The 21,955-nt window shown below is 56.9% G+C and overlaps 1 protein-coding gene across 1 annotated transcript in view; it reads left to right on the plus strand.

The window, feature by feature from the left end:
• The window catches only part of NUMA1 (nuclear mitotic apparatus protein 1), a 64,675-nt gene extending 43,846 nt beyond the window's left edge, over nucleotides 1-20,829 (plus strand). Inside the window, exons 12-26 of the mRNA XM_065408307.1 lie at nucleotides 3,462-3,602; nucleotides 4,425-4,547; nucleotides 5,313-8,936; nucleotides 9,796-9,837; nucleotides 12,764-12,832; nucleotides 13,424-13,534; nucleotides 13,628-13,846; nucleotides 14,345-14,502; nucleotides 14,769-15,018; nucleotides 15,582-15,873; nucleotides 16,229-16,365; nucleotides 18,205-18,417; nucleotides 19,065-19,172; nucleotides 19,456-19,629; nucleotides 20,794-20,829. Coding sequence (XP_065264379.1) covers nucleotides 3,462-3,602; nucleotides 4,425-4,547; nucleotides 5,313-8,936; nucleotides 9,796-9,837; nucleotides 12,764-12,832; nucleotides 13,424-13,534; nucleotides 13,628-13,846; nucleotides 14,345-14,502; nucleotides 14,769-15,018; nucleotides 15,582-15,873; nucleotides 16,229-16,365; nucleotides 18,205-18,417; nucleotides 19,065-19,172; nucleotides 19,456-19,629; nucleotides 20,794-20,829 — 5,697 coding nt within the window. The remainder of the gene's footprint in view (nucleotides 1-3,461; nucleotides 3,603-4,424; nucleotides 4,548-5,312; nucleotides 8,937-9,795; nucleotides 9,838-12,763; nucleotides 12,833-13,423; nucleotides 13,535-13,627; nucleotides 13,847-14,344; nucleotides 14,503-14,768; nucleotides 15,019-15,581; nucleotides 15,874-16,228; nucleotides 16,366-18,204; nucleotides 18,418-19,064; nucleotides 19,173-19,455; nucleotides 19,630-20,793) is intronic.
• Nucleotides 20,830-21,955: the final 1,126 nt, after the last annotated feature.

Below are 21,955 nucleotides of genomic sequence, written 5' to 3' on the forward strand. Positions count from 1 at the left end.
TGTTTGAGAGTAAATTTGCCGTCCTTCATTTGAATCTGCTGGTACTGGATGCTTTGCCAGTCAGCTTCTTTTTATAAAATGTTCCTGTTAGTAAGGAAGGGTTGGCAGCGTAGGTTGCGTTCAGCTGACCCCTCCGTAATGATGCTTTCGGGGAAGAACGTGGGCCGGGTGTTGTGATGAGATGGGAAGGAAGAAGGGTCTGGTGATGGTAAAGCCGTGGACTGGGATTCACGAGTTACCAGCTCTGCCACCCGCTTCCTGAGTGACTTAAACTACCCTGCACCTCCATTCCCGGTCTGCAAACTGTGGCTAATACTGATCTCGTTACGCTTGTTTTTTGTTTTTGTTTAGATAATTCCCTTTCTTTTATTTTCACTTCTTTTAGGATATTTTTGAGAATGTCTAACTGCCTTTGGACCCCAGTGGCCAGTATTTTTTATTGATTAGTTTTTTGTTCAGATACACGGAGTTTCTCATGCAGTGCGGCGTTCTCCTCCTGGCAGCTAGCCAAGCGAAGGAATGCCTCATTGCGTGCTTCCCACAATAGCCAGATTGCAGCCAAGTCTCTCTTTATCGGGGCCGATGGCCTGTAGACCAACAGATATTTTGCCAATCTATCTTCCAAATCAGCTCTAGTATGGACATGGGGTAATGCTTGTGCAGTCCATGGGCTGCGCCCAAACTTTTGCAAAATTGTCTTAAAAGGAGTAATTTCCTGTATGAATGGCAATTTTTTCTGCTCTTTTTGAACTTTGTTTTTAGGGGACTCCTTTCGCCTAAACATATTTCTTTATGAATTTCTTTTACCTTTACTTTTTTGTGCCCACGCTCGTGCTGGGACTTACAAAACACAAAAGTCTATACCCACTAAAAACTCTGCCTGACAGAGCAGGAGGGGGAAATGCTAAGCCCCTTCCTTTTGGGCCCGATCCTGCTACGACCGAGGGTATATTCCCCTATGCAATTTTTTCCCGACAGACAGGTAGGACCGAGGACTCTAATTCTCCCCCTTATGGCCTGGCACCTCTACGACTGGGGTTGTATATACCTAGACAGTTTGTATATATCTTATCTGTATAGTTTTCCCCGACAGATGGGTCGGAGTGAGGACTCTAATCCTTCCCCTACTGCCTGGCACTTCTACAACCGGGGGTGTGCACGCCTGAATGATCGATCACTTTATACGTATGAGCAAAAAGAACGAGGAGTACTCGTGGCACCTAAGAGACTAACACATTTATTTGAGCATAAGCTTTCGTGGGCTAATGCTCAAATCATAGAATCATAGAACAAGGTTGGAAGGGACCTCAGGAGGTTATCTAGTCCAACCCCCTGCTCAAAGCAGGACCAACCCCAACTAAATCATCCCAGCCAGGGCTTTGTCAAGCCTGACCTTAAAAACCTCTAAGGAAAGAGATTCCACCACCTCCCTAGGTAACCCATTCCAGTGCTTCACCACCCTCCTAGTGAAAAAGTTTTTCCTAATATCCAACCTAAACCTCCCACAATGCAACTTGAGACCATTACTTCTTGTTCTGCCATTTGGTACCACTGAGAACAGTCTAGATCCATCCTCTTTGGAACCCCCTTTCAGGTAGTTGAAAGGAGCTATCAAATCCCCCCTCATTCTTCTCTTCTGCAGACTAAACAATCCCAGTTCCCTCAGCGTCTCCTCATAAGTCATGTGCTCCAGCCCCCTAATGATTTTTGTTGCCCTCCGCTGGACTCTTTCCAATTTTTCCACATCCTTCTTGTAGTGTGGGGCCCAAAACTGGAAACAGTACTCCAGATGAGGCCTCACCAATGCCAAATAGAGGGGAATGATCACGTCCCTCGATCTGCTGACAATGCTCCTACTTATACAGCCTAAAATGCCATTAGCCTTCTTGGCCACAAGGGCACACTGTCGACTCATATCCAGCTTCTCGTCCACTGTAACCCCTAGGTCCTTTTCTGCAGAATTGCTGCCTAGCCACTCGGTCCCTAGTCTGTAACAGTGAATGGGATTCTTCCGTCCTAAGTGCAGGACTCTGCACTTGTCCTTGTTGAACCTCATCAGATTTCTTTTGGCCCAATCCTCCAATTTGTCTAGGACTAAATTTGTTAGTCTCTAAGGTGCCACAAGTACTCCTTGTACTTTTTGCTGATACAGACTAACACAGCTACCACTCTGAAACCTTTCTAGGTATGGTATACCTTTTAGCAATATTTAGCAGTATTTTCAACAATCACAGTGCATGTCTTCCCCCTTTTGCAATTCTCCACCAAAAATGTTATGCTTATAAGAAGCACATGGGATCTTTTTCAGGGTTAAAAGGCAATACGCCATGTTTATTGACGATACAATTAGCCTATGCATTCAATCACACCACACACACACACACACACACTGTCCCGCCAGTCGATGTTATAGTTACCAGTCCAGAGTCTGGATCGATCTAGTGGCCAGCTAGGGTGATCACGGGTAGGGAGGAGCCGGGTTCCGTCAGTCGCAACACGATGCTCCGGGGAAGTCTTGGCAGGATGAACCCAAAGTTTCGTAGCAAGGCCCCCTGTTTATATAGTGATTTTCCTTTATTGGGACCAATGAGTTTTGCACCATCATGCTGTAATCAATTGTTTGACGAGTACTTGTTTTCTTAAATTGTCCTTCTCATTCTTTATCGTGTTCTTTTATTAAGTTCCTTAGGGAGTTATCCCAGGCTGGTTTTGATCACAGCTATCCTGTCCCCGTTGAGAAGTACCTGTCTCCTTTTTAGAGTCCTCAATCTGCCCTCCTCTGACATTTCAATAGGGGCGTGTTGCAGCCTCCTGGCGCCCTTGCGTCTGTCTCCAGTTCCTTCCTAGACCATCTGGTTCAGCGATGTCTTTCACCCTTATTTTTTAACACACACATTCCTCATTCACACACACAACAATTAATTTACACAGAACATTTTGAACAGGAACATCAAGTTGCAATGCAAAAGCAAACAATCAGGGCATTCTTTTACTGACTTCAAAATGCTAAACCTACCACAAAATGGTGACCCTCAAAGATCTGTTACTGCCTTGAAATCAGTCCAGACACAAATGATGCATCTCTACCAATGGCCCCTTAGGCCATTCCTTTCCCCTATTCAAAAAGGGTGGCTGGCAGGATATGATCAAATCCTACCTCAATACATTTAATACATGCTACGTTATTATCTCCTTATTTTTTATTTTTCATTCTAAATTATACAAAATACAAACATGAAATCCGACGACTACAATCTCCCTCCCGGTGGGATTGAGAGAATAAACGAGTGTGTGCAAGGCTGCTGGATACAGCAGTGCCAGGGGGCATGCAGACGATGGGAAATAATCCTCTGCGTGCTGCTGAGCATGTGGCTCTTGTGTAGAGGAAGGCTGAGCTGAACACCTGCTCTGCGTGCACTTGATAACCAGGTGGTGTTTGGGCGTCTTTCATTTTGGTCCAGCTGCGGGAGTTCGCCAGCCACTTGATGCAGCTGCAAGAGGCTTTGAACGAGCTCTCCGAGGAACACAATGCGGCACTGGTGGAGTCGGGGGAGAAACAAGCCCACCTGGAGACCGAGCTCCACACCGCCCTCCACGAGAAGGTAGAGAACGTTGTGCGGTACGCCCGACAGAACCAGGCAGCTCCTCTACATCAGGAGCCCTACGGGGTGGGAGATCGGGACCCAGCACGCTGAACTTGATTACCAAGCTTGCGTCCTCTGGGCTAAGGAGTAGTGTGGAGGCAGCTTGTCTGTCTCTGAGGGAGGAGTGCCTTGTGTGGATCAGCAGTAATACCAACACACAGTTGTGCGGAGCGTTCGCTACGCGTCCTTTCTGTCCTGGTGAGAAAAGAGGTCAGCAGTGCAGAGCGTGAACGGGGGTGGGGGTCTGGAATCCCAGCAGTAGGAAGAGGAGCCTTGGAGCGCCAGACAAGGATGCAGGGCGCGTTATCAGCTAGGGTGAGACGTTAGCTGCTGCAGGTAGAGACCAGAGAAGCACCAAAAACGATCAGAGGCTTGAGAAAACCCGACCTGTTAGGAAATGTTAAAAAAACTGGTCTTGAGAGAACTAAACTGAGGGGGGACCTGATAAGTCTTGGTATATTAAGGGCTGTTATAAAGAGGACAGTGATCAATTGTTCTGCCTGTTAGGTTAGAGCTTAGGAAAATCTTCCTAACTCTCAGGGGAATTAAGTTCTGCAATAGGCTTCCAAGGGAGGCTGTGGAATCTCCATCACTGGAGGTTTGTAAGAACAGGTTAGGCAAACACCTGCCAGGGATGTTCCAGGTTTACTTGGTCCTGCCTCTGGACAGGGGGGTAGACACTATGACCATCTCAAGGTCCCTTCCAGCGCCACATTTCTATGATTGTTTGGTCCCCTTCCACTTTTGCTACGTTCCTCACTCTTGTGTCTTGTTCCCCAGAAATGCTTGGAAGAGAAGATGGAGATTCTGCAGGGGAAGATCTCTCTGCTGGAAGACCAGCTGACAAAGCTGGGGGAGAGTGCCACGCAGGAGAAAGGAGAGGTTATGGGGGACATCCTGAAGGTATGGCTTCTTGCACAAGTCAAAGAAGGAACTACAGTGGAAGCAAGTGCAGAGGACTTCAGAAAAATGCCCTGATATATTGAGGAAAGCAGAGCACAGGAAGCCCTGCCTAAATCTGTGTGTACATAGAGGTTCATAACCAGCCCCTTGTTGAAATGGGGTTTGCAGCCAGCACAGCAGCAAGAAACTAAAGAGCTGAACGCTTGCATGCCGAGGAGAACCCCAGTCCCTTTGAGAGTGATTCTCCATTTCCCAGCTCAGAAGTAACGGACAGCTCTTCTGACTTACCGAGCAGCATTGGCAGGGACATCTTTCTCCCGGCTGGGCAGGGGGAGTGGTAGAAGGGTGAGGCACCCCTGGTTATGGAGGGAGGCTGAAACAAAGATGGCTAAGCTACAGTTCTCTCTTGCTGCCGGGCATGGTGAGGGAGAGAGATTCCCAAGCACGATCCCTTTCTGCATAGTACGTATTTCAGAGGGTGGCTCCTGATGTGCTCGCTGGCTGCTGTGGTCTCCTGTTACCCTATAGTGGCGGTGCTGGAAGAGGTCTCAGCTCAGTAAAGGCAGTTTTCTCTCTGGAGCATGGCAATGGTGGGAGAAGTAAAAAACACACAGGAGCCAGGTAGAGTTAACGAGCGTTGGGTTTGCCATGAATGTGCTGCAACTCGGGGGAGGAAGAGCTAGCAGCTCTCTGTGGGGCAGAAGTGTCTAGATCTCCTGAACTGTTGTGGAATACCACTGATGAGTGTTTCCTTTCTCTCATCAGCTTGAAGAGTTAAAGCATGAAGTGGCCAGCCTCTCTGCTAAAGGGATAGAGCTCCAAGCCACGATCCTTCAGCTGGAAGAGGAGAAGGGCCTCCGTGAGGCAGATCTTCAGTCTGAACGGAGCCGCTTTGAAGAGGAGAAACTTCAGCTCACGGGCCTCATCGCCAACCTCCAGAGCTCAGTCTCTGAGCTCCACCTGGCTAAAGAGAAGCTGGAGCAGGACTCCAGAGCTCAGGAGGAGCGCCTGACCGCCCAGGTAAACACACTCACCACAGAGATTGCTAAGCTAAATGGCTTCCTCCTCCAGAGGGACCAGGAGCTGGTGACTCTTCACCAGCAGGTGGAGGAGGAGAGGATTCAGAAGGGACAGCTGGTCGAAGATCTCCAGAAGCAAGAGCAATCCTCCAGGGAGACCATCCAAGGACTGAGCCTCCAGGTGGACCAGCTCAGTGACACCCTGAAGCACAGCGAGGAGAAGCTGGTGCAGTTCACCCAGCAGATGGAAGCTACAAGCGAAGGGGAAGCCAGACACCTGGCATCCTTGAGAGAAGAGCATGCGAAGGCCATGCAGGAAAGGGAGTCTGCCCTGCGGCAGCTACAGGAATTCCAGCAGGAACAGGAAGCGGAGCTGGCAGCCCTGACCGCTCAGCTGCAAACGTTGGAGAAAGCCAGAGATGCCAGCCAGGCCTCTGCCATAGAGATACAGAGGGAAAAAGCTGAATTGAGCCGGAGAGTCCAAGAGCTGGACGCCAGAGTCCTTGAACTCACTGCCCGGTGCTCGCAGAGCGAGGTCCAAGCAGCAGCTGCGGAGTCACTGAGAGCCCAGCTCCAGGAACTAGAGAACAAGCTGAAAGACGGTCAGCAGAAACTCTCCGACAAGGAGCGGCTGGCCAAGGAAAACGCCCAGCTCCAAGAGCGGCTCCTGGCCATGGAAGAGTCCGTCCGGAACACAGAGGGGATCTTGGAGGATGAGAAAAGGAGAGCTTCAGAGACCCTTGAAGGGAATCTTAAAAGGATAACTGAGCTGGAGTCCCGAATGCAGCAGCTGGCAGAGCACCGAGATCAGGCTATGCAGGAGGTGGGCGAGGAGCAGGCTAAGAGACAAGCGCTCACGCTGCAAGTGCAGCAGCTGGGAGACGAATACAGGGCAAAGTCAGAGAGGCTGCAACGCCAGCTGGCAGAAATGTCTTCGGCCGCTAAAGGGGGTGAAGGAGAGCGTGAGAGGCTGGAGGAGGCAATAAAAGCTCTGAGTGGAGACCACAAACAGGCCTGCCAGCAGCTCCAGGCGGAGCAGGGCAAAGTGGCGGAGCTGGAGGCGCAGATGAAACGCCTGACCACAGAGCAAGAAGAGAGGCTGGCACTGCTTCAGACTGACCTTGCCAGCGCCGTCGCACAGGTCAAGGAGAAGGAGAGCGTGGCGCTAAGACTCAGGGACGATCTCGCCTCTCTGCAGGAGAAGACAGCGGCGTCCCAGCAGGAAGCAGCCCAGCGCATAGCTCGGCTGGAGATGGATGCACGGAAGGCAGCCGAGGCACTCAAGGTTGTCACCAAGGAGTTGTCCGATGAAAGGCTCAGGACGACAGAGCTGGAAGCGACGGTGAAGCGTCTTGGGGAACAGAAGCGTGCGGAGCTGACCGCTACGGAGTCTGACCTCTCCAGAGCAGCGCTGGTTCTGAAGGAGAGAGAACTAGAAGCGGAGAAACTCTCCAGTGAGGTTAAGCTGCTGAGCGCCAGGCTGGAAGAAACGCTGCAGAAGCAGAAACAGGCGCTCGCTCTTCGAGACACGGAGATGAAGCATCTGACGGGGGAGATGGAGCAAGCCAAGGCAGACCTCGCAGCAGAGAAAGCCAGCAAGGCAGAGCTGGAAGTCCAGCTGCAGAACTCCATCAATGAGCAAAGGGCCGAGCGTTCTGCTCACCAGCAGGAGTTGGCCAGGTCCCTGGAACTGATCGAGGAGAAGGAAGGGGAGCTGGACGAGCTCCGTCTGAAAAACGTCTCCCGTAACGAGGAGCTGAGAGACCTGCAGAAGACTGTTGTCAAGTTGAAAGGGGAGCTTGCCTCCGTGGAGGCACTGAAGGAGCGGGCGGCCAAGATGGAAAATGAGCTGCAGGGCTTCCTAGAGGTTGCCAGGACCCGAGAAGCCGAGATTGACAGCATCAAGTCCATTGTGTACTCCAAGGAGATGTCTCTCAAAAGCTTGGAGGAGAAGATCCGACACACGGAGCAGGAATCCAGCTCCAGCCAAGACCTCTACCAGGAGAAGCTGAAGGAGAGCGAGATGCTCCACTCTGAAGTGGAGAAACTGGAGCAAAAGTGCAGGGAGCAGCGAGACACCATTGCCAGCCTAGAGAAAGCAGCAGCTCAAACTAAAGCAGCCACTTCGGAGCATCAGGAAGCCCAGCTGGAGGCCCTGAGGAGAGAGGTGACGCAGCAGAAGCAGAAGGTGTTGGAGCTGGAGAAACTCCTGGAAGCCTCTAGGTCAGCACAGGCTGGGCAAGACGGCACCATAGAGATGCTGAAGAAAGAGCTCTTGGATAAGGGGAAAGAGCTGGTCCAGAGTAAAGACTCCATCGCCGCAGCAGAGAAGGAGCTGGCGTCTCTACGCTCTTCAGTTCAAGAGAAGGGCACGTCGGAAGACAGCTGGAAGGAACAAATTTCCCAGTGCTGTCAGGAAGTGGAGAGGAAAAACAGCCTGATTGGCAGCCTGGAGCAGGAGGTGTCCATCCTCCACCTGCAGGTCTTGGAGAAGGAGGGAGAGAGCAAGGAGCTGAAGCGCCTGATCCTGGCGGAGTCGGAGAAGAGCAAGAAGCTGGAGGAGAGGCTGCGGGTGCTCCAGGCTGAGACGGCCACTGCCGCTTCTCGAGCAGCAGAGAGATGCGCTCGGATGAAGGCCGAAGTTCAGGCCTATGAGGAGGAGACTGAGAAGCAGAGGATGTCCATAGAGGCCCTGAAGAGGCAACTGAGCTCCCAAGGCGAATGCCAGGAGGAGCTCCGCCAAGAGGTGAAGGCCTGGCAGGAGAAGTGCTTCCAGAAGGAACAGCTCTTGTCCTCTCTGCAGCTAGAGCTCACGAATGCCCAAGCCTTGGTCGGGGAGCTGATGCCAGTGAAACGCCTCTACCAGCAGCAGCAGGCTGAGCAGTCCTCCCTGGAAAGCAAACACCGCGAAGAGCTGGAGCAGAGGCAGAAAGCAGCCGGTGCTCTGCAAGCAGAGCTTGCCAGAGCCAAGGGGGAGCTGGCAGAGCTCACCTCCCTCAAGGAGAGGTTCTCCGAACAAGACCGCGCCGTGCAGCGGCTGCAGGGGGAGAACGCCAGCTACGCCGAGCGGCTCGCCGTGCTCCAGCGGGCCAACGCCCAGCTGATGGAGGAGAACCAAGTGCTCAGTGAGAAGTTCAGCCAAGGGCGGCGGACGTTTGATGCCGAGCTCAGCCAGATGAAGGAGAAGCACTGCCAGGAGCTGGAGGCCCTCAAGGCGGAGTCTGAGAAACTGGTGGCTGGGAGCCAGCGAGAGGCTGAAGACGCTGTGAAGAAGCTGGAGGCCATGACCAACAAGTACGAGAACGCCAAAGTCAGGGTCCTCGAGGAGAGGCAAAAGTTCCAGGAGGAGAGGCAGAAGCTGACGACTCAGGTAGGGCCCCCGCTACGCGTTCTGCTCGGCTTGGGCTTGCCCGGGCCGAAGGCAGGAAGGGAGAAGGCTAGTGACTGAGAAGGGAAGGGCAAGTCCTGACTCGCCTACTAGGACTCCAGCGGTTTGGATGTGAAGCTGCCCTGGGTAGGACTCTGTCAGAGAGCTTTGGGGCCTGCTGTTAAAGGCCAACTGTACCCTCGTCCCCCCCAGCTAAGCGCTACCCAAGGGTGTCAGGACTGCCAGTTGGGAATGGAGAAGGGAAGCAAGTTTCTCCAGACCTGCAGCGAACGGTGCCCCTAAGCCTTGCCGGCCCCCACGAACAGCCCACTGACGCCTCCTGGGCAAGTCCTTGGAGAGGTGGTCGAGCTGGCCGGCTGATTCCACTAGCTTGTCTGGTGACGCTGGCCTGGAAAGCAGCATCTCTGCTCCCGAGAGTTAATCTGTCCCTGCTGCTGGTCAGCTCTGCTGTGCAGTTGCTCAAAGCACTGGTTAAGTTCCCGCTGAGCCAGTCGCACCTGGACGTGATTTCAGAGGGATGGCGCCATTGGCACAGCAAAGCAGAGAGGATGGTCCCCTCAATCTGATTCATAGGGCCAGCAGGGCCGCCGGGTTAAGCTAGGCTGACCTTCTGCACAACACAGGCTGGTTGGGATCTGGAGAGAGAACAGACTGGCACCCCTCTAGGGACCAACCATCCCTTTGCCGTAGCACCCAGATACCAAGGAGATGGGCGCAGTGTAAATCCCGCTGGAGAGCCCCCTTGTAGAGGTTTAGCAGGGATGGTCTTTGTCGTAGGCGGTCTGTTTCTGGTGTGTGTGGTGTGTTCACTTGTGCCTTCGTTGCTCGCCCCGTTGTACAGGTGGAGCAGCTAGAGGTATTTCGGAAAGAACAAGCTAAGCAGGTAACGCATGCGAAGTGCTGGCTGCTTAAACGGTGACAGTGCATGACTCTAGCTGCTGCCGCTTCCCGCCACAGCCGCCGTCTCCTGTTAACTGTTTGCAGTGGGGACGCTGGGCCTTCCCGGAGAACGAGCCACCAACGCTGGTTTGCTCCACTGGGCTGCCCTCCCCGGAGCTGCGCGTTCACCCCTGTGGGGGGAGGACCCAGGCCATGAAATCTCTCCCCAAAACCTACCCATGTAACCGCCTAAAACGCTGCACGGAACGGCACTGTGCACAGGTCAGCGTGTCTTTCGTTCCCTCCTCTTCCCTTCCCCGTCGCAGTAACAGCCACGCGCTGCACTGTGATCTGAACCGAGCAGCCAGGCATCCGCCCGGTGTTCTCCACCCCCAGAAACCCTCTAAGGAGTGCGGGGACTCAGTGTCCTGCTCTGGCCGGCTGGGTATCGGCTCCACGGTGCTCCCACCCCTTTCTGCTCTCCCAAGCAGTGAGGCCGAGATGCGGATCCTACACCTCAAGTGAATCCAAACTGCTGAGTCAGGCGCTGGCTGGAGGTGGGGCTCTCAGAGAGCATCTCCCGCATGAGGCCTTAGCACAGATCAGCTCTGAAAAGTGACTACAAATGCCCCTGCCTGCTCTGTGGGCAGCGTCAGAGTTGCTGGTTACCTCCGTGTGCACCACCCCAGAGCTGGTACTGAGCTCTAGGCCCAGTGAGGGCAGAGGTGTAACTTGGGGCGGGCTATGACCTGGTGCTGATGTGTGAGCAGGGCGGGTTGCAGCGTGGCATGTAGGAAAGAATATGGGGAGACAAACATGAAACCCCTCCCATGGTGCCATCTTGGTCCCTTTTCCGGGTAGAATTGCACCACCAGCCCTGTATACCTTGCTTGGGTGCTTATACGCTGCATGCAAAGGGACTGCATGGCCACTAGGCGTCTGTTTCATAGAGGAGGGTCTCTGGCTGCTGGGAGACGGGGCTGGGGCTGGATCCTTGCCCCTTATCCTCTGGACTGCTCTGGCCCCCCTTGTTACTGGGCCACGCACCCGCCCCTGCTAAGAAGCTGCAGGCTGGGAGAACCAACCCTACGCGTCCCAGAGGGCGGCTGCTTGTAGAATGCGGTGGCCCAGTATCCAAACTGATCTACAGATGTTAACAGCTGCTGATGCTGGGCTCCCTCTGTTGGGGTCATGCAAGTTACCTTAGCCTCTTCAGCCCCTTCTTGACTTGGGATCTCTCAGCCCGGTGCCGTGCAAACCAGATGCAGCTTTCCTCCAAAACCAGCACCTCGGAGAACATCCCCACGTGGCTCGTACCTGTGCGGGTGATCATCCACAAGACACCCAAAAAAGCCCCATTGATTTGGGTTCAAGACAAATGCAAGGAGGAGGACTCTTGGATTCCAAGGCCAGAAGGGACCACTGTGATCACCCAGTGTGTAGAACCCAGGCCAGAGACCTGCCCCGCAATAATTCCTAGAGCAGGGGTCTCAGCAAAACGTTCAAGGGTTGATCTTGATTTTAAAATGGTCCATGATGGAGACTCCACCACGACCGTTAGTCAATTGTTCTGGTGGTTAAAATGGCCTTGCATCCTCCCCTCCTGTTGGTGCTTGGACGGCAAACAGTTGGCAATGGAGACAAGCGCTGGAGCTTAGAGCCGCAGGGGGCGCTCGTGGGGGAGGAGGGGGGGACGACATTGCCTGTTTTTTCTTGCATCTAATGCCTTAATTTCTTGTTCGGGTTTCTCGTGCCCCTAATTGTCTTGGCTTAAGAGACCTTGTTTGCTTCTAGCATGTAGCTGCTCTCCTGCCTGCGTCAAGCAAACCCTTCTTCCGTGACAGACTAACTTAAACCAGTTGTGAGCTGTCTGCTTGGAGAAGCCACTAACCAATCCCGGGGTTGCTTTGGCCTGGCTGTGAGGAGTGTCTGTGCTGGGTTCTGAGGATGGCTATACTGCCTCTGCTGGCGAAAGGGTGGGAATGCGCATCTGTAAAGGGCCTGGGGCGATGCCTCTGAAACATTCCTCCAGGGGGGACTCGTTGAAGGAATATGTCCACACGATGGCCAGTGCTGACCAGGTCTCGCAACGCTGGTTAATCCCTGGAGCTGTTCTGTGACAGGCGATCGGGGAGGTCAGGACGAATGGATATAAACTGGCCGTGGGGAAGTTTAGGCTTGAAATTAGAAGAAGGTTTCTAACCGTCAGAGGGGTGAAATTTTGGAACAGCCTTCCGAGGGAAACGGTGGGGGCGAAAGACCTTTCTGGCTTCAAGATTAGGCTTGATAAGTTTATGGAGGGAATGGTTTGAAGGGATAACGTGATTTTAGTCAATTAGGCATTAACGTGTCATCGCGGGTAAAATGAGGATCCGGCTGTAGAATCTTGCCTGTATGCTCGGGGTACTGCTGATCGCCATATTTGGGGTCGGGAAGGAATTTTCCTCCAGGGTAGATTGGCAGAGGCCCTGGAGGTTTTTCGCCTTCCTCCGCAGCATAGGGCAGGGGTCGCAGGCTGGAAGATTCTGTTGTGGGTGGGTCAGCTTTTGTGGCCTGCATCATGCGGGAGGTCAGACTAGATGACCATATTGGTCCCTTCTGACCTTAAAGTCTATGAGTCTATGAGACTAAGGAATAGAGGCGATGGCACTAGCCACGCCCTCTGCTTTCCTCCCCTTTCGAGATCTAGCAGGACCCTAGGGCTCCTCCAAGCTCACGCAATGAGGGTTTCCATTGCTAGGTGACTTGGCACCTGCTTTCCCCGGGCATTAAGGCTCAGCTGTCCGGAGGCCCTACAGTCCGTGGGCTTGCGGGAAGTGCATTGGCGCACTGTGGCAAGGAGGGGAATCCTGGGCATCCGAAGGGGTGGTGCTGCCTTTAGAGGGAAGGCTCCAAGCGGCTGGTGGAACTACTCTCCTGTTCCCTGCTAGGTGGAGGACCTGCATAAAAAGCTGAGCCAGAACGAAAAAGCCACCCGATCCCAGCAGGAGAAAGTGAAGGTACCGCGGCGGAGGCGGGAGGAGGACTGCATGGCCAGGGCAGTGTTTAATCTTGGGGACCAACCTGCCCAACTCAAGGCCACATAGGGGGCTTGCTGGGACCCCCAAGGGCTGCGCTGAGCTTGTGTATAATAGAGAGGGGGTGACCACAGACCGCTCAAGTACACCGCCTGCAGTGTGCCGTCCAGCTGACCAGAGGGCCCCTCCGCTGCAGGTGGAATACAGGGGACCTGTGTTCGGTGGGATGAGGGTAGATGCACGGGAGAGCTGCAGGAGTCTCGTTTCGGCCACATCTGCCCTGTAAAACTTCCCTGCCATGGCAGCCAGTCTTCCGAGGGGAGGAACGTGAGGGCCAATGGGCTGCATCTGCTGTTGGCCCCCTCCGCAGGTGCGCAAAGGCCGATCTGGTACTTTGGATTGTGCTGCTGGTGCACCGAGTCCCTCGGTATCCCCCTCAGCAAGCAGCGGCCACCCCCCTTCGGAAGCATGGCCAAAGAGCCGTCTCCATGATGCAGGTGGAGCCTGGGGTGACTTAGAAGCACTTGGGCTCCATTAAATTCTTGCTCTTCCCACCTCCCTCTGGCTCTGCAGGTGCGAGAAGGGGAGCTCCAGGCAGAGGCTGATCGCCAGCAGGTGAAGATATCTGAGCTGCAGGAGCTGCTGGCCCAGAAGGAGAAGGCTGCAGAGCACTACAAAGGGCAGGTATGGACCGCTGGCTCCCTCGGTAGGGGCCCATCATCATTTCCCATGGACGCTGGAAGGCGGCGGTGGCTTGACTGTCTCCTCTCCTGCCAGGTGGAGAAGGCAAAAACTTTCTATGAGGCGAAGAAGCAGCAGAACCAAGACCTGGCGGAGAAGCTGAAGGGGATGGAGCAGCTGCAGAAGGAGAATAATGACCTCAAGGCTGAGTCGGAGCGGCTGGCCAAGGAGCTGCAGCAATCCATTCTGCAGGCCAAGGAGTCGGAGCTCAGCTGCAGAAGCCTGACCAGCCAGGTCCGCAGCTTGGAGGCGCAGGTACGGGGATGCTGCATCTTGCGGGGAGTCGGGGAGTCGGGGGTCAGAGATCTGGCTCCCTTCAGTCCACCCTTACAAGCACCCCAATTTAGGAAGGTTGGATGCAGATCTGGAGCCCGTCCGTCACTGGTGGGGAGAGTGGTGCATGGTGCTTCATGCTATCCTACAGGACGAGCCGGGAAGCAAACATGCTTGTTACCCAAGGCGTTGGCTCAGCAGAGAGCCGGGGTTTTAACGGTGATGGAGTGTTTTGTTGGGGTACTGCGGCTGTCCGGCCTCCATCTTCACCCCGCTTCTCAAGCAACAACTGCCTACGGTCTTCACTAACTCCTCCCTCTGCTGGAGATCCTCTCTGCGGCAGAGCTATTGCAACCATCCGTTCCTGGAGCAGAAGTGGGTTTCTGTTGCACGTGTGCTGTGTGTCCAGTCCGACTCTTGGCCCCCCCAGCTTCACCCGGGCGGTGCAGCCTGCCTCACCGTGCCATTCCTCCCCGCCAGGTGGAGTTTGCCGATCGCCAGTTACGGGAGCTTGGCAAGTTCCAGGTGGCTACGGATACGCTGAAGAGCCGGGAGACCTTCCGTCAGAACCCGGCTGACGTCAGCACAGACAGCCTGGACCTGAGCGGTGATGAGATGCTGCCGCTCAACTCCACCAGGTACCTCTTCCCCCACCCCGGGGCAGCCGAGAGCAGCTGGGCCCAGGCTCTGAAGTTCCCAGGGCCTCCAATGGGGGAGGGAGTTAGAGGCGATATCCTTCAGCTGGGACCCTTCCTGCCCAGCTCTGCAAGTTCGATCCCTGGGCCGGCATTTCTCGGCCAGCCTGGTAAATGCAGGTCAGGTGTCTGTGCCTAGCTTGTGCTCTAAGCCGTCTGGAGCGGACAGGGCACCGTGACACGCTGCATTCGCCTTTGCCCCGTCTCAGCAGGAAGCCTGGCCGATCCCAGTCGGAAATCTCGGCCATGCCGGGCAGCGTGGAATCGCTCACATCCCAACGGCTGCCTCGTAAAGTTGAGTCTCTGGAGAGCCTCTATTTTACCCCCATCCCCACCCGCACGCAGTCCAAACTGGAGAGCAGCATTGGCTCCCTGGGCGACCTGTCCATCGACTCGGGCTGCAAGACCCGTTCGGCTCGTCGGCGCACCACGCAGATCATCAACATCACCATGACTAAAGTAACCCCGGGTCCTTGGCGACGGGAGGGGGGCAGGGCCCTCCAAACCTAGTAGAGCAAGGGATCAGGGCTGCGCTGGGGACAGGTGCATCTGAAGATGCTTCTGCTCCATCACACCCTCTGCTCTTCCAGCTAGCAACACCAGAGGCAGGAGGCCCATGGCGTGTTAGCATGGGAGCTCCTCAGACCTCTCAGCTCCAGAGGCCAACCCAGGTGTCGGGCCCTCATCCCACCAGGCTTGGCTGAGTCCATCCCTGAGCTGCTCTTGGCCTCATTGCAGGGGGGGGCTCTTGAGACATGGCCCCGTGGTCAGCAGCAGAGGAGCTGTCTGAGTGCAGAGCCCTCCCTTGTACTGAGTGGCAGGGATGGAGTGGTTTGTCTGTTCCTCGTCTCTCTCCCGTGCCCACCAGAGGCAGGGGAGGCAGCTGGGTCCATGGCAGGCCATTGCTGGGGGGCTGATGCAGGCTGTCCCGAGCTTTGCCCACCCACCCACCCACGTTGAGGGGGCTCTGCTTCTGGGGAGGGCTCGAGGTGGCTGATCTTCCTTGTGTTCTAACACATCAGAAACAGGCCGAGGCAGAGGAACCAGACAGCGCCAACGCGTCCTTCTACAGCGTGCAGTCGGCCCAGGCCCACCAGAACGCCCCTGCACAGAACCCCGCCAGGAGCAGGCTGCGCTCGGCTGCCTCCACCCGCTCCGTCGCCAGCTGCCGCTCTCAAGAATCCCTCGCTGGGCTGGGAGCTGCCTCTCCCGAGGAGACCCTGGGCAACCCTGCACTGCTCAATCTACCCGGCTACCGGCCTGCCACCCGCAGCTCCTTGAGGCGCTCTCAGGCGGGCAGCAGTTCCAGCCTCAGTAAGTTCATAGCCTGGGGGGCAGGGGGCGGGGGCAGTGCAGTGAATGAGGCAGGCAGCCTCTTTCTTGGCTCCGGAGCATGTTTATCCATTTGAGCCTCCGCCGAGGGGGGTCTAGTCTGGGCTGCGGGTGCAGCAGGTGAGCAGTAGGGTGCAGAGGCTGTGCGGGGTCCAGGGCTGCGGGGCAGGATCAGGGTAGACCAGCAGAGCTGGGAGCGGGAAGCTCTCCCTGTAGTCTGTGTGCGATGGCGCCCCCCCGGCTGCGACGTTAGTGTGGCCCCAGTGGGGTCTCCCAGTGGGTCTTTCAGCTCAGACTCACTAGTGCTCCCACCTCTGCCCCCTGCCCTGGTCTTTAGGCCGCAGCAGCTTCTATCTGGGCACCTGTCAGGATGAGCCGGATCCGCTGGACGATTGGAACCGCATTGCCGAGCTGCAGCAGCGCAACCGGGTGTGTCCTCCCCACATGAAGACCTGCTACCCCCTGGAGTCTAGGGTAAGAGCTGGAGAGGAGATGGCAAATCCTCCCCCAGAGAAACAAACCACTGACTTACCTGCCCGAAGATCCCTCCACTCCAGGGCCAGGCCAGACCACCTGGCTCACCCTGCTACCCTCCCGCTGCAGTCGGCATGTGCCCCCCGCTGGTGGGCACTCTCAGCAGTCTGTGGCCTGCCAGCGGTCCGTGAAGAGACTTTCCTGGTAGGTCCCCCATGGCAGTGTCTTGAACGAAGCAGTGGGTGGGCCGGGGAGGTTGGAGGCCCATGAGAAGTAGCAGAAATCTGCAGGAGGGAAGGGACCCACCACGCCCTACTGCCCCCCGTGCTTAGCACTTCCTTTCTTAGCCTCGGCCGTTGGCACGAGCTCCCTTCCTTTGTTCAGCTGCTTCCCCCGGCTGGTGCTTGTGGCCTGCAGCCACGTTCTTCCAGATCGCGTCAGTTCAGTGCCCTTTGCCTCTCCTCTCAGGGGCCCTTTGGAGTGCTGACCAGTCCGCCCTCTCCCCCCGCTCTGGGGGGTAGGTAGCTCTTAGCCCGTTGTCAGTGAGACCCGCTGGTTGGGGCTGCAGCCTGGGATGCAGGACACCTGGGTTCTATTCCGAACTCTGTAACTAACTCTGTCACCGTCCGTGCCACAGTTCCACGTCTGTGTAACAGGGTGATATTTTCATTCATTACCTCGACACAAATGTTGGAGTGTGCTAATAAAATGTGCAGATGACACAAAGGTGGGAGGTATGACCAGTACGGAGGAGAACAGGAGAATTGTATAAGATCTGGACAACCTTGAAAACTGGAGTAATGAAATTGAATAGTGCAAAGTGCAAGGTCATGCACTGAGGGACTAACAACAAGAAGTTTTACTATAAGCTGGAGACGTATCAGTTGGAAGTGACAGAGGAGGAGAAAGACGTGGGTGGATAGGCCGATCACAGGATGACTATGAGCCACCAACGTGATGTGACTGCGAACAAGGCTAATGCAGTCCTAGGACGCATCAGGCGAGCTATTTCCAGTAGAGACAGGGAAGTGTTCTTGCTGTTGTTCAAGGCACTGGTGAGACCTCATCTGGATACCGTGTGCAGTTCTGGTCTCCCGTGTTTAAGAAAGATGAATTCAAACTGGAACAGGTACAGAGAAGGGCTACTAGGATGATCCGAGGAATGGAAAACCTGCCTTCCGAGGGGAGACTCAAGGAGCTTGGCTTGTTGTTCAACTGTTGACTTGTTTAAGGAAGGCTGAGGGGAGAGATGATCGCTTTCTATAAATACATCAGCGGGATAAACACCAGGGAGGGAGGGGAGTTATTTAAGTGAAGCTCCAATGTGGACACAAGAACAGACAGATACAAGCTGGTCATCAACAAGTTGAGACTCGGAATTAGATGGTTTCTAACCATCCGAGGAGTGAAGTTCTGGAACAGCCTTCCAAGGGGAGCAGTGGGGGCAAAAAACCTAACGGGCTTGAAGACTGAGCTTGAGAAGTTTACGGAGGGGCTGCCTGCCTACAGTGGCATGTGGCCCCCCCTGTGACAGCTCGTAGTAAAAACCCCCAGTGGCCAGGAATGGGACATTAGATGGGGAGGGCTCTGAGTTACTACAGAGAATTTTTTCCCGGGTGTCTTTAAATCAAAATCTGAGGACGTCAGTGACTCAGCCAGAGGTTCGGGGTCTATTACGGGAGCGGGTGGGTGGGGTTCTGTGGCCTGCGATGTGCAGGAGGTCAGACTAGATGATCACGCTGGTCCCTTCTGGCCTTAGTCTGAGACTGAGGTGCGTGAGAACGTGTTCGCGGCAGGCAGCGCGTCACCAGTCTCCTGTCTGTGCCTGCGTTTCCCCAGCCCTCCCAGTCCCTGACCGTCATCACGGACGAGGAGATGAAGACGGGCGACCCGAAGGAGACGCTGCGCCGGGCCAGCATGCAGCCCTCGCAGATCGAGAGCGCAGCCGCCCGTCGCAGCACCCTCAGCACCGGCTGGGCAGGAGGCATCGCCACACGGCAGCAGAGGAAGCGCAGTTCAGACGAATCTCACCAGGGCCCAGACACCCCGGAGGTGAGTGCCCAGCTGAGCCCTGCCCCGCTCGCTGCATGAGTGAGCCCAGGGGACGGTGCTGGTCCATTGACTTTCATGAGCACGCAGCACTGGAAGGGGTGAGGCTGCGATGGGCTCGCTGTGGGGGGGTTCAGGTCCTGGGGGTCAGGGCTGCGTAGCTGGCGGCATGGAGGGCACTCCTGCTGATGCCGCACAGCGTAACAGTTCCTGCTAGCTCCCTCTCCGAGCGGGCCCAAGCCAGGGGAGCTCTCCTTTCGCATACACCCATTTAAACAGCCCCCAAAGTGCAGACGGAGCAGAGGGACCGGGGGTGTGAGGCGTGTGGCTGCCTGGGGTGGGAATGCTCTTCCTAGGCAGGCAGCTGATGGGAGAGATCTCTAGCAGGGAATACAAATACCAACTGGGGGATTCCCATGCCCTGGGCCCGCTGCCTGCACTCCGGCAGCGCTGCAGGATCCTCCTCATTCCTCCAGTCGTCTCTGGTGCTGTCGGCTCCCCCTGGAGGATGGGGCACATGCAGCGTCTCCTCCTGGCCCGGATGCACGTCCCCGCTGCAATAACGCACGTTCTCCTCTGCCGCTGCTGGGCCGGGGGTGTGGGCTGGGGAGCAGCCAGCCAGGGTCCCAGCTCCGACTCTCTCCCTCCAGTCCAAGAAGCCAACCAGCTGCTTCCCGCGGCCCCAGACGCCCAGAGAGCGGAACGAGGAGCGCAAGCGTGGCGGCACGAAGGGCGAGCCCCAAGCGACCGGCAAGCAGGTGAGCAACTCCTCCGTGCCCCCGGAGCTGACGTGGCTTGAGGCCCGGGGACATGGCTGGTTAGCAAGGGGGGTTCGGGGTCAGGATCGAGGGCGTCCTCCCAGCTGAGGGGGGATGGGCCGCCGCACCATGCCCTGCTCCGGACTCCGGCCAGCAGCTAGAGCGTCCGTCCCCTCCACGGCTTGCTGGGAGCGAAGTGGCTCTCCAGGCCGGTGGGGCTCTGCCGTGCCGTGTGCAAAGCCCCAGCCCTCCACGGCCCGGCTCTCTCTCTCTCTCCCCACAGCCCAACCGGCGCCAGTCCATGGCCTTCAGCATCCTGAACACCCCCAAGAAGCTGGGCAGCAGCCTCCTGCGCCGGGGCACCAACCGGAAAACGACGCCCAAAACCTCGCCCTGTGGCAGCGCTCGGCGGTCCCCCAGGATAGCCACGGCCAAGTCGCCCAAGGGGAAGGGCAAGGTATGGAGCAGGGCGTCTCCCCACCCCCCGCCTTGGGCTGGCGGTCCCTGTAGGCCGTCGGTTGTTCCCGGCCAGGAGCCGTTCGATCTAGCCTGATCTCCTGCAGATCCCAAGCCAGAGCACGTCCCCCGGGTACCCCTGTACTGAGCCCGGCTGGGACTGCCCAGAGGCCTGCACGCCCCCAGCTCCCATGGGAGTTAATTGATGTGCAGCTGCTGGCGAGATGCAGCTGGAGCAGTGTCAGAGCACCCCTTGCTGGGCACAGCGCTCCAAAGCCAAGCACTGCAGGCTGGGGGGCTGAACGGTCCGTGCCCGGACACTGACTGGGGAGCGACGGTGTCTTGGCTTTCCCGTCACAGACCGGGAGGCACAGCCTCGCGCGGTGCAAGGCTGGGTTAACACACACTGCCAGGAGCTGGCTGTCCAAACAGCCCCTCGGGGTGGGACCTTTCACAGACCTTGGCGGCTGGTCCCGTGGCGAGGCAGCAAAGCCCCCCGTCTCCCTGTGCGTTGCAGGACTCCCAGGCTGCCTGAGATGCCCACCAGGCTAGAGGTGCAGTGAGGGGCCGGGCTGCTGATTGCGAGCACTGTGGACCACTGTCTCTAGGGGACCCAGGGGTCACCCCTCCTTCTCCCCCCCTGACTGCACTAGTCTCTGGGGGGCACATGTGGGGGGCCTGCCCTTGTCACGTACGAGCAGCCAGGCGGCCGGTCCCTCCCTTGCCGGGCTCTCACTGTGGGCTGTGGTGACACTGGCTTAAAGATGGACTCAGCCCATGGACCAGCTGGTAACTCCCTCCCCTGCTACTGACCCCGCCTGGGGGGGGTGGGGGGTGGAGACCTCTGCTTCCCAGCCTGCCCCTGCACCGAAGCCAGTCCGGCGGCTGCACCGAAGCCCTGGGGTGGCCCATGCATGGATCCCTCTGCCTGGAGCGAGGGGTACTGGCCTCTCCTAGTTTTCCCTTTACCCTGCGTCCGCCTGGCAGGGGAGACTTTGGCTGGTGAACATCCGTGCCCAGGTCTCTGGCTGCCTTACCCTTTAACCCTCTGTCCTTCAGCTGCCCCCCCCCCCCCCCCCCGAAGGCCTGGCACACCCACTGACCTGCAGTCGCTCTGGAGGGGCCCCCCAGTGCTGAGACTAACTAGATTGCCTGTTCCCTGCAGGCCAGCCGCAAGTCACCCAAGAACATGAAATTCTAACTCTCCTGGCCGAGCCCCGCTCTGTGCTGGGTCTGCCGGGGGCGAAGCTGTCCCGACGGCGCCATCCTGCTATGAGCTGCTCCATCCGCCACTTTGGATCAAGCTTTTGCCCTTTCTCTCCCTCCCTGCTCTGAAGCCATCGGTGTGTTCCCGTGAGACCCCGGTCCCCAGGGCAGAGCTGGGCAGCGCAGCTGGTACCCGAGTGCTCGGGGAGGACTTCCAGGGACTGAGTCTGCTCGCTGGGCACGCTGCCAACGGAGGAGCTCTTCGGAGCTGGGGCAGGAAAACCTGGGCGCTTCCCTGCGGGTGGTGAGCTGGCTGGGGAGGCGGAAGGGGGATCCTGGAGAGAGGGGAGAGCTCCCCAGTGAGCCCCGAGCAGAGCCCGCAGGAAAGGACCCCACCCTTTGAGGCGTGGCCGTGGGCTATCTCCTGCTGTAGGCCAGCTGTGGGGTTCAGCAACCGTGTCCCCCTTCCCGAACTCCTGATGTGCCCCCTTCACCCCACGGCTGGGCTCCCCGGGCTCCCCTTCCCCTCCAGCTCAGCCAGCCCCCCGCAGAGCACAGAGGTACCTCACGCAGCCCATGGGCTCTCACTTCTCCCCATGGAGAACACTAAAGGAACCGCTCGAAGTGGGTCGCTGACCCGCCTGGGGGTGTGCGTAGCTAGGACTCTGGGGACGGGAGGCACCGTTGGCTCTTAATTGGCTTAGTGGGGAGTGAGGGTTCTTACGGGGTTTCTCTTGCATGTAACTCTAGTTTGGGTTGTTCCCTGCAGGGGGCTGCCTTCCTCAAACACTAGCATCCGGCCGGGGGAGGGAAGTGGGGACTGCAGCCGTGTGGCACTAGCGGCGTGTTTCCTATGGGGTTTGGGCACGAGGATTATGGCCAGCGGGAATTCCTCCGTATTATTCTGATCACACCCGTCCGTGGGGCACTGATCAGCTTCTTGTAGGCCCTGCACTGGACATAGGGAGGGCAGCCGGGGGTCCCTGGCCCAGGGCGGGTGGGGGTGGAGGTGCTTCCTCCACTGTACAGACGGGGTGGGGGTCCAGCAGACAGCGTCCCCTCCCCCTCAGCTGTGTGGTTTTGGGTTGTATTGTAGCCAGCTGGGGCTCCCCTGCGAGGTG

Source organism: Emys orbicularis, chromosome 1 (assembly GCF_028017835.1).
Source record: "Emys orbicularis isolate rEmyOrb1 chromosome 1, rEmyOrb1.hap1, whole genome shotgun sequence".
Taxonomy (NCBI): domain Eukaryota; kingdom Metazoa; phylum Chordata; order Testudines; family Emydidae; genus Emys; species Emys orbicularis.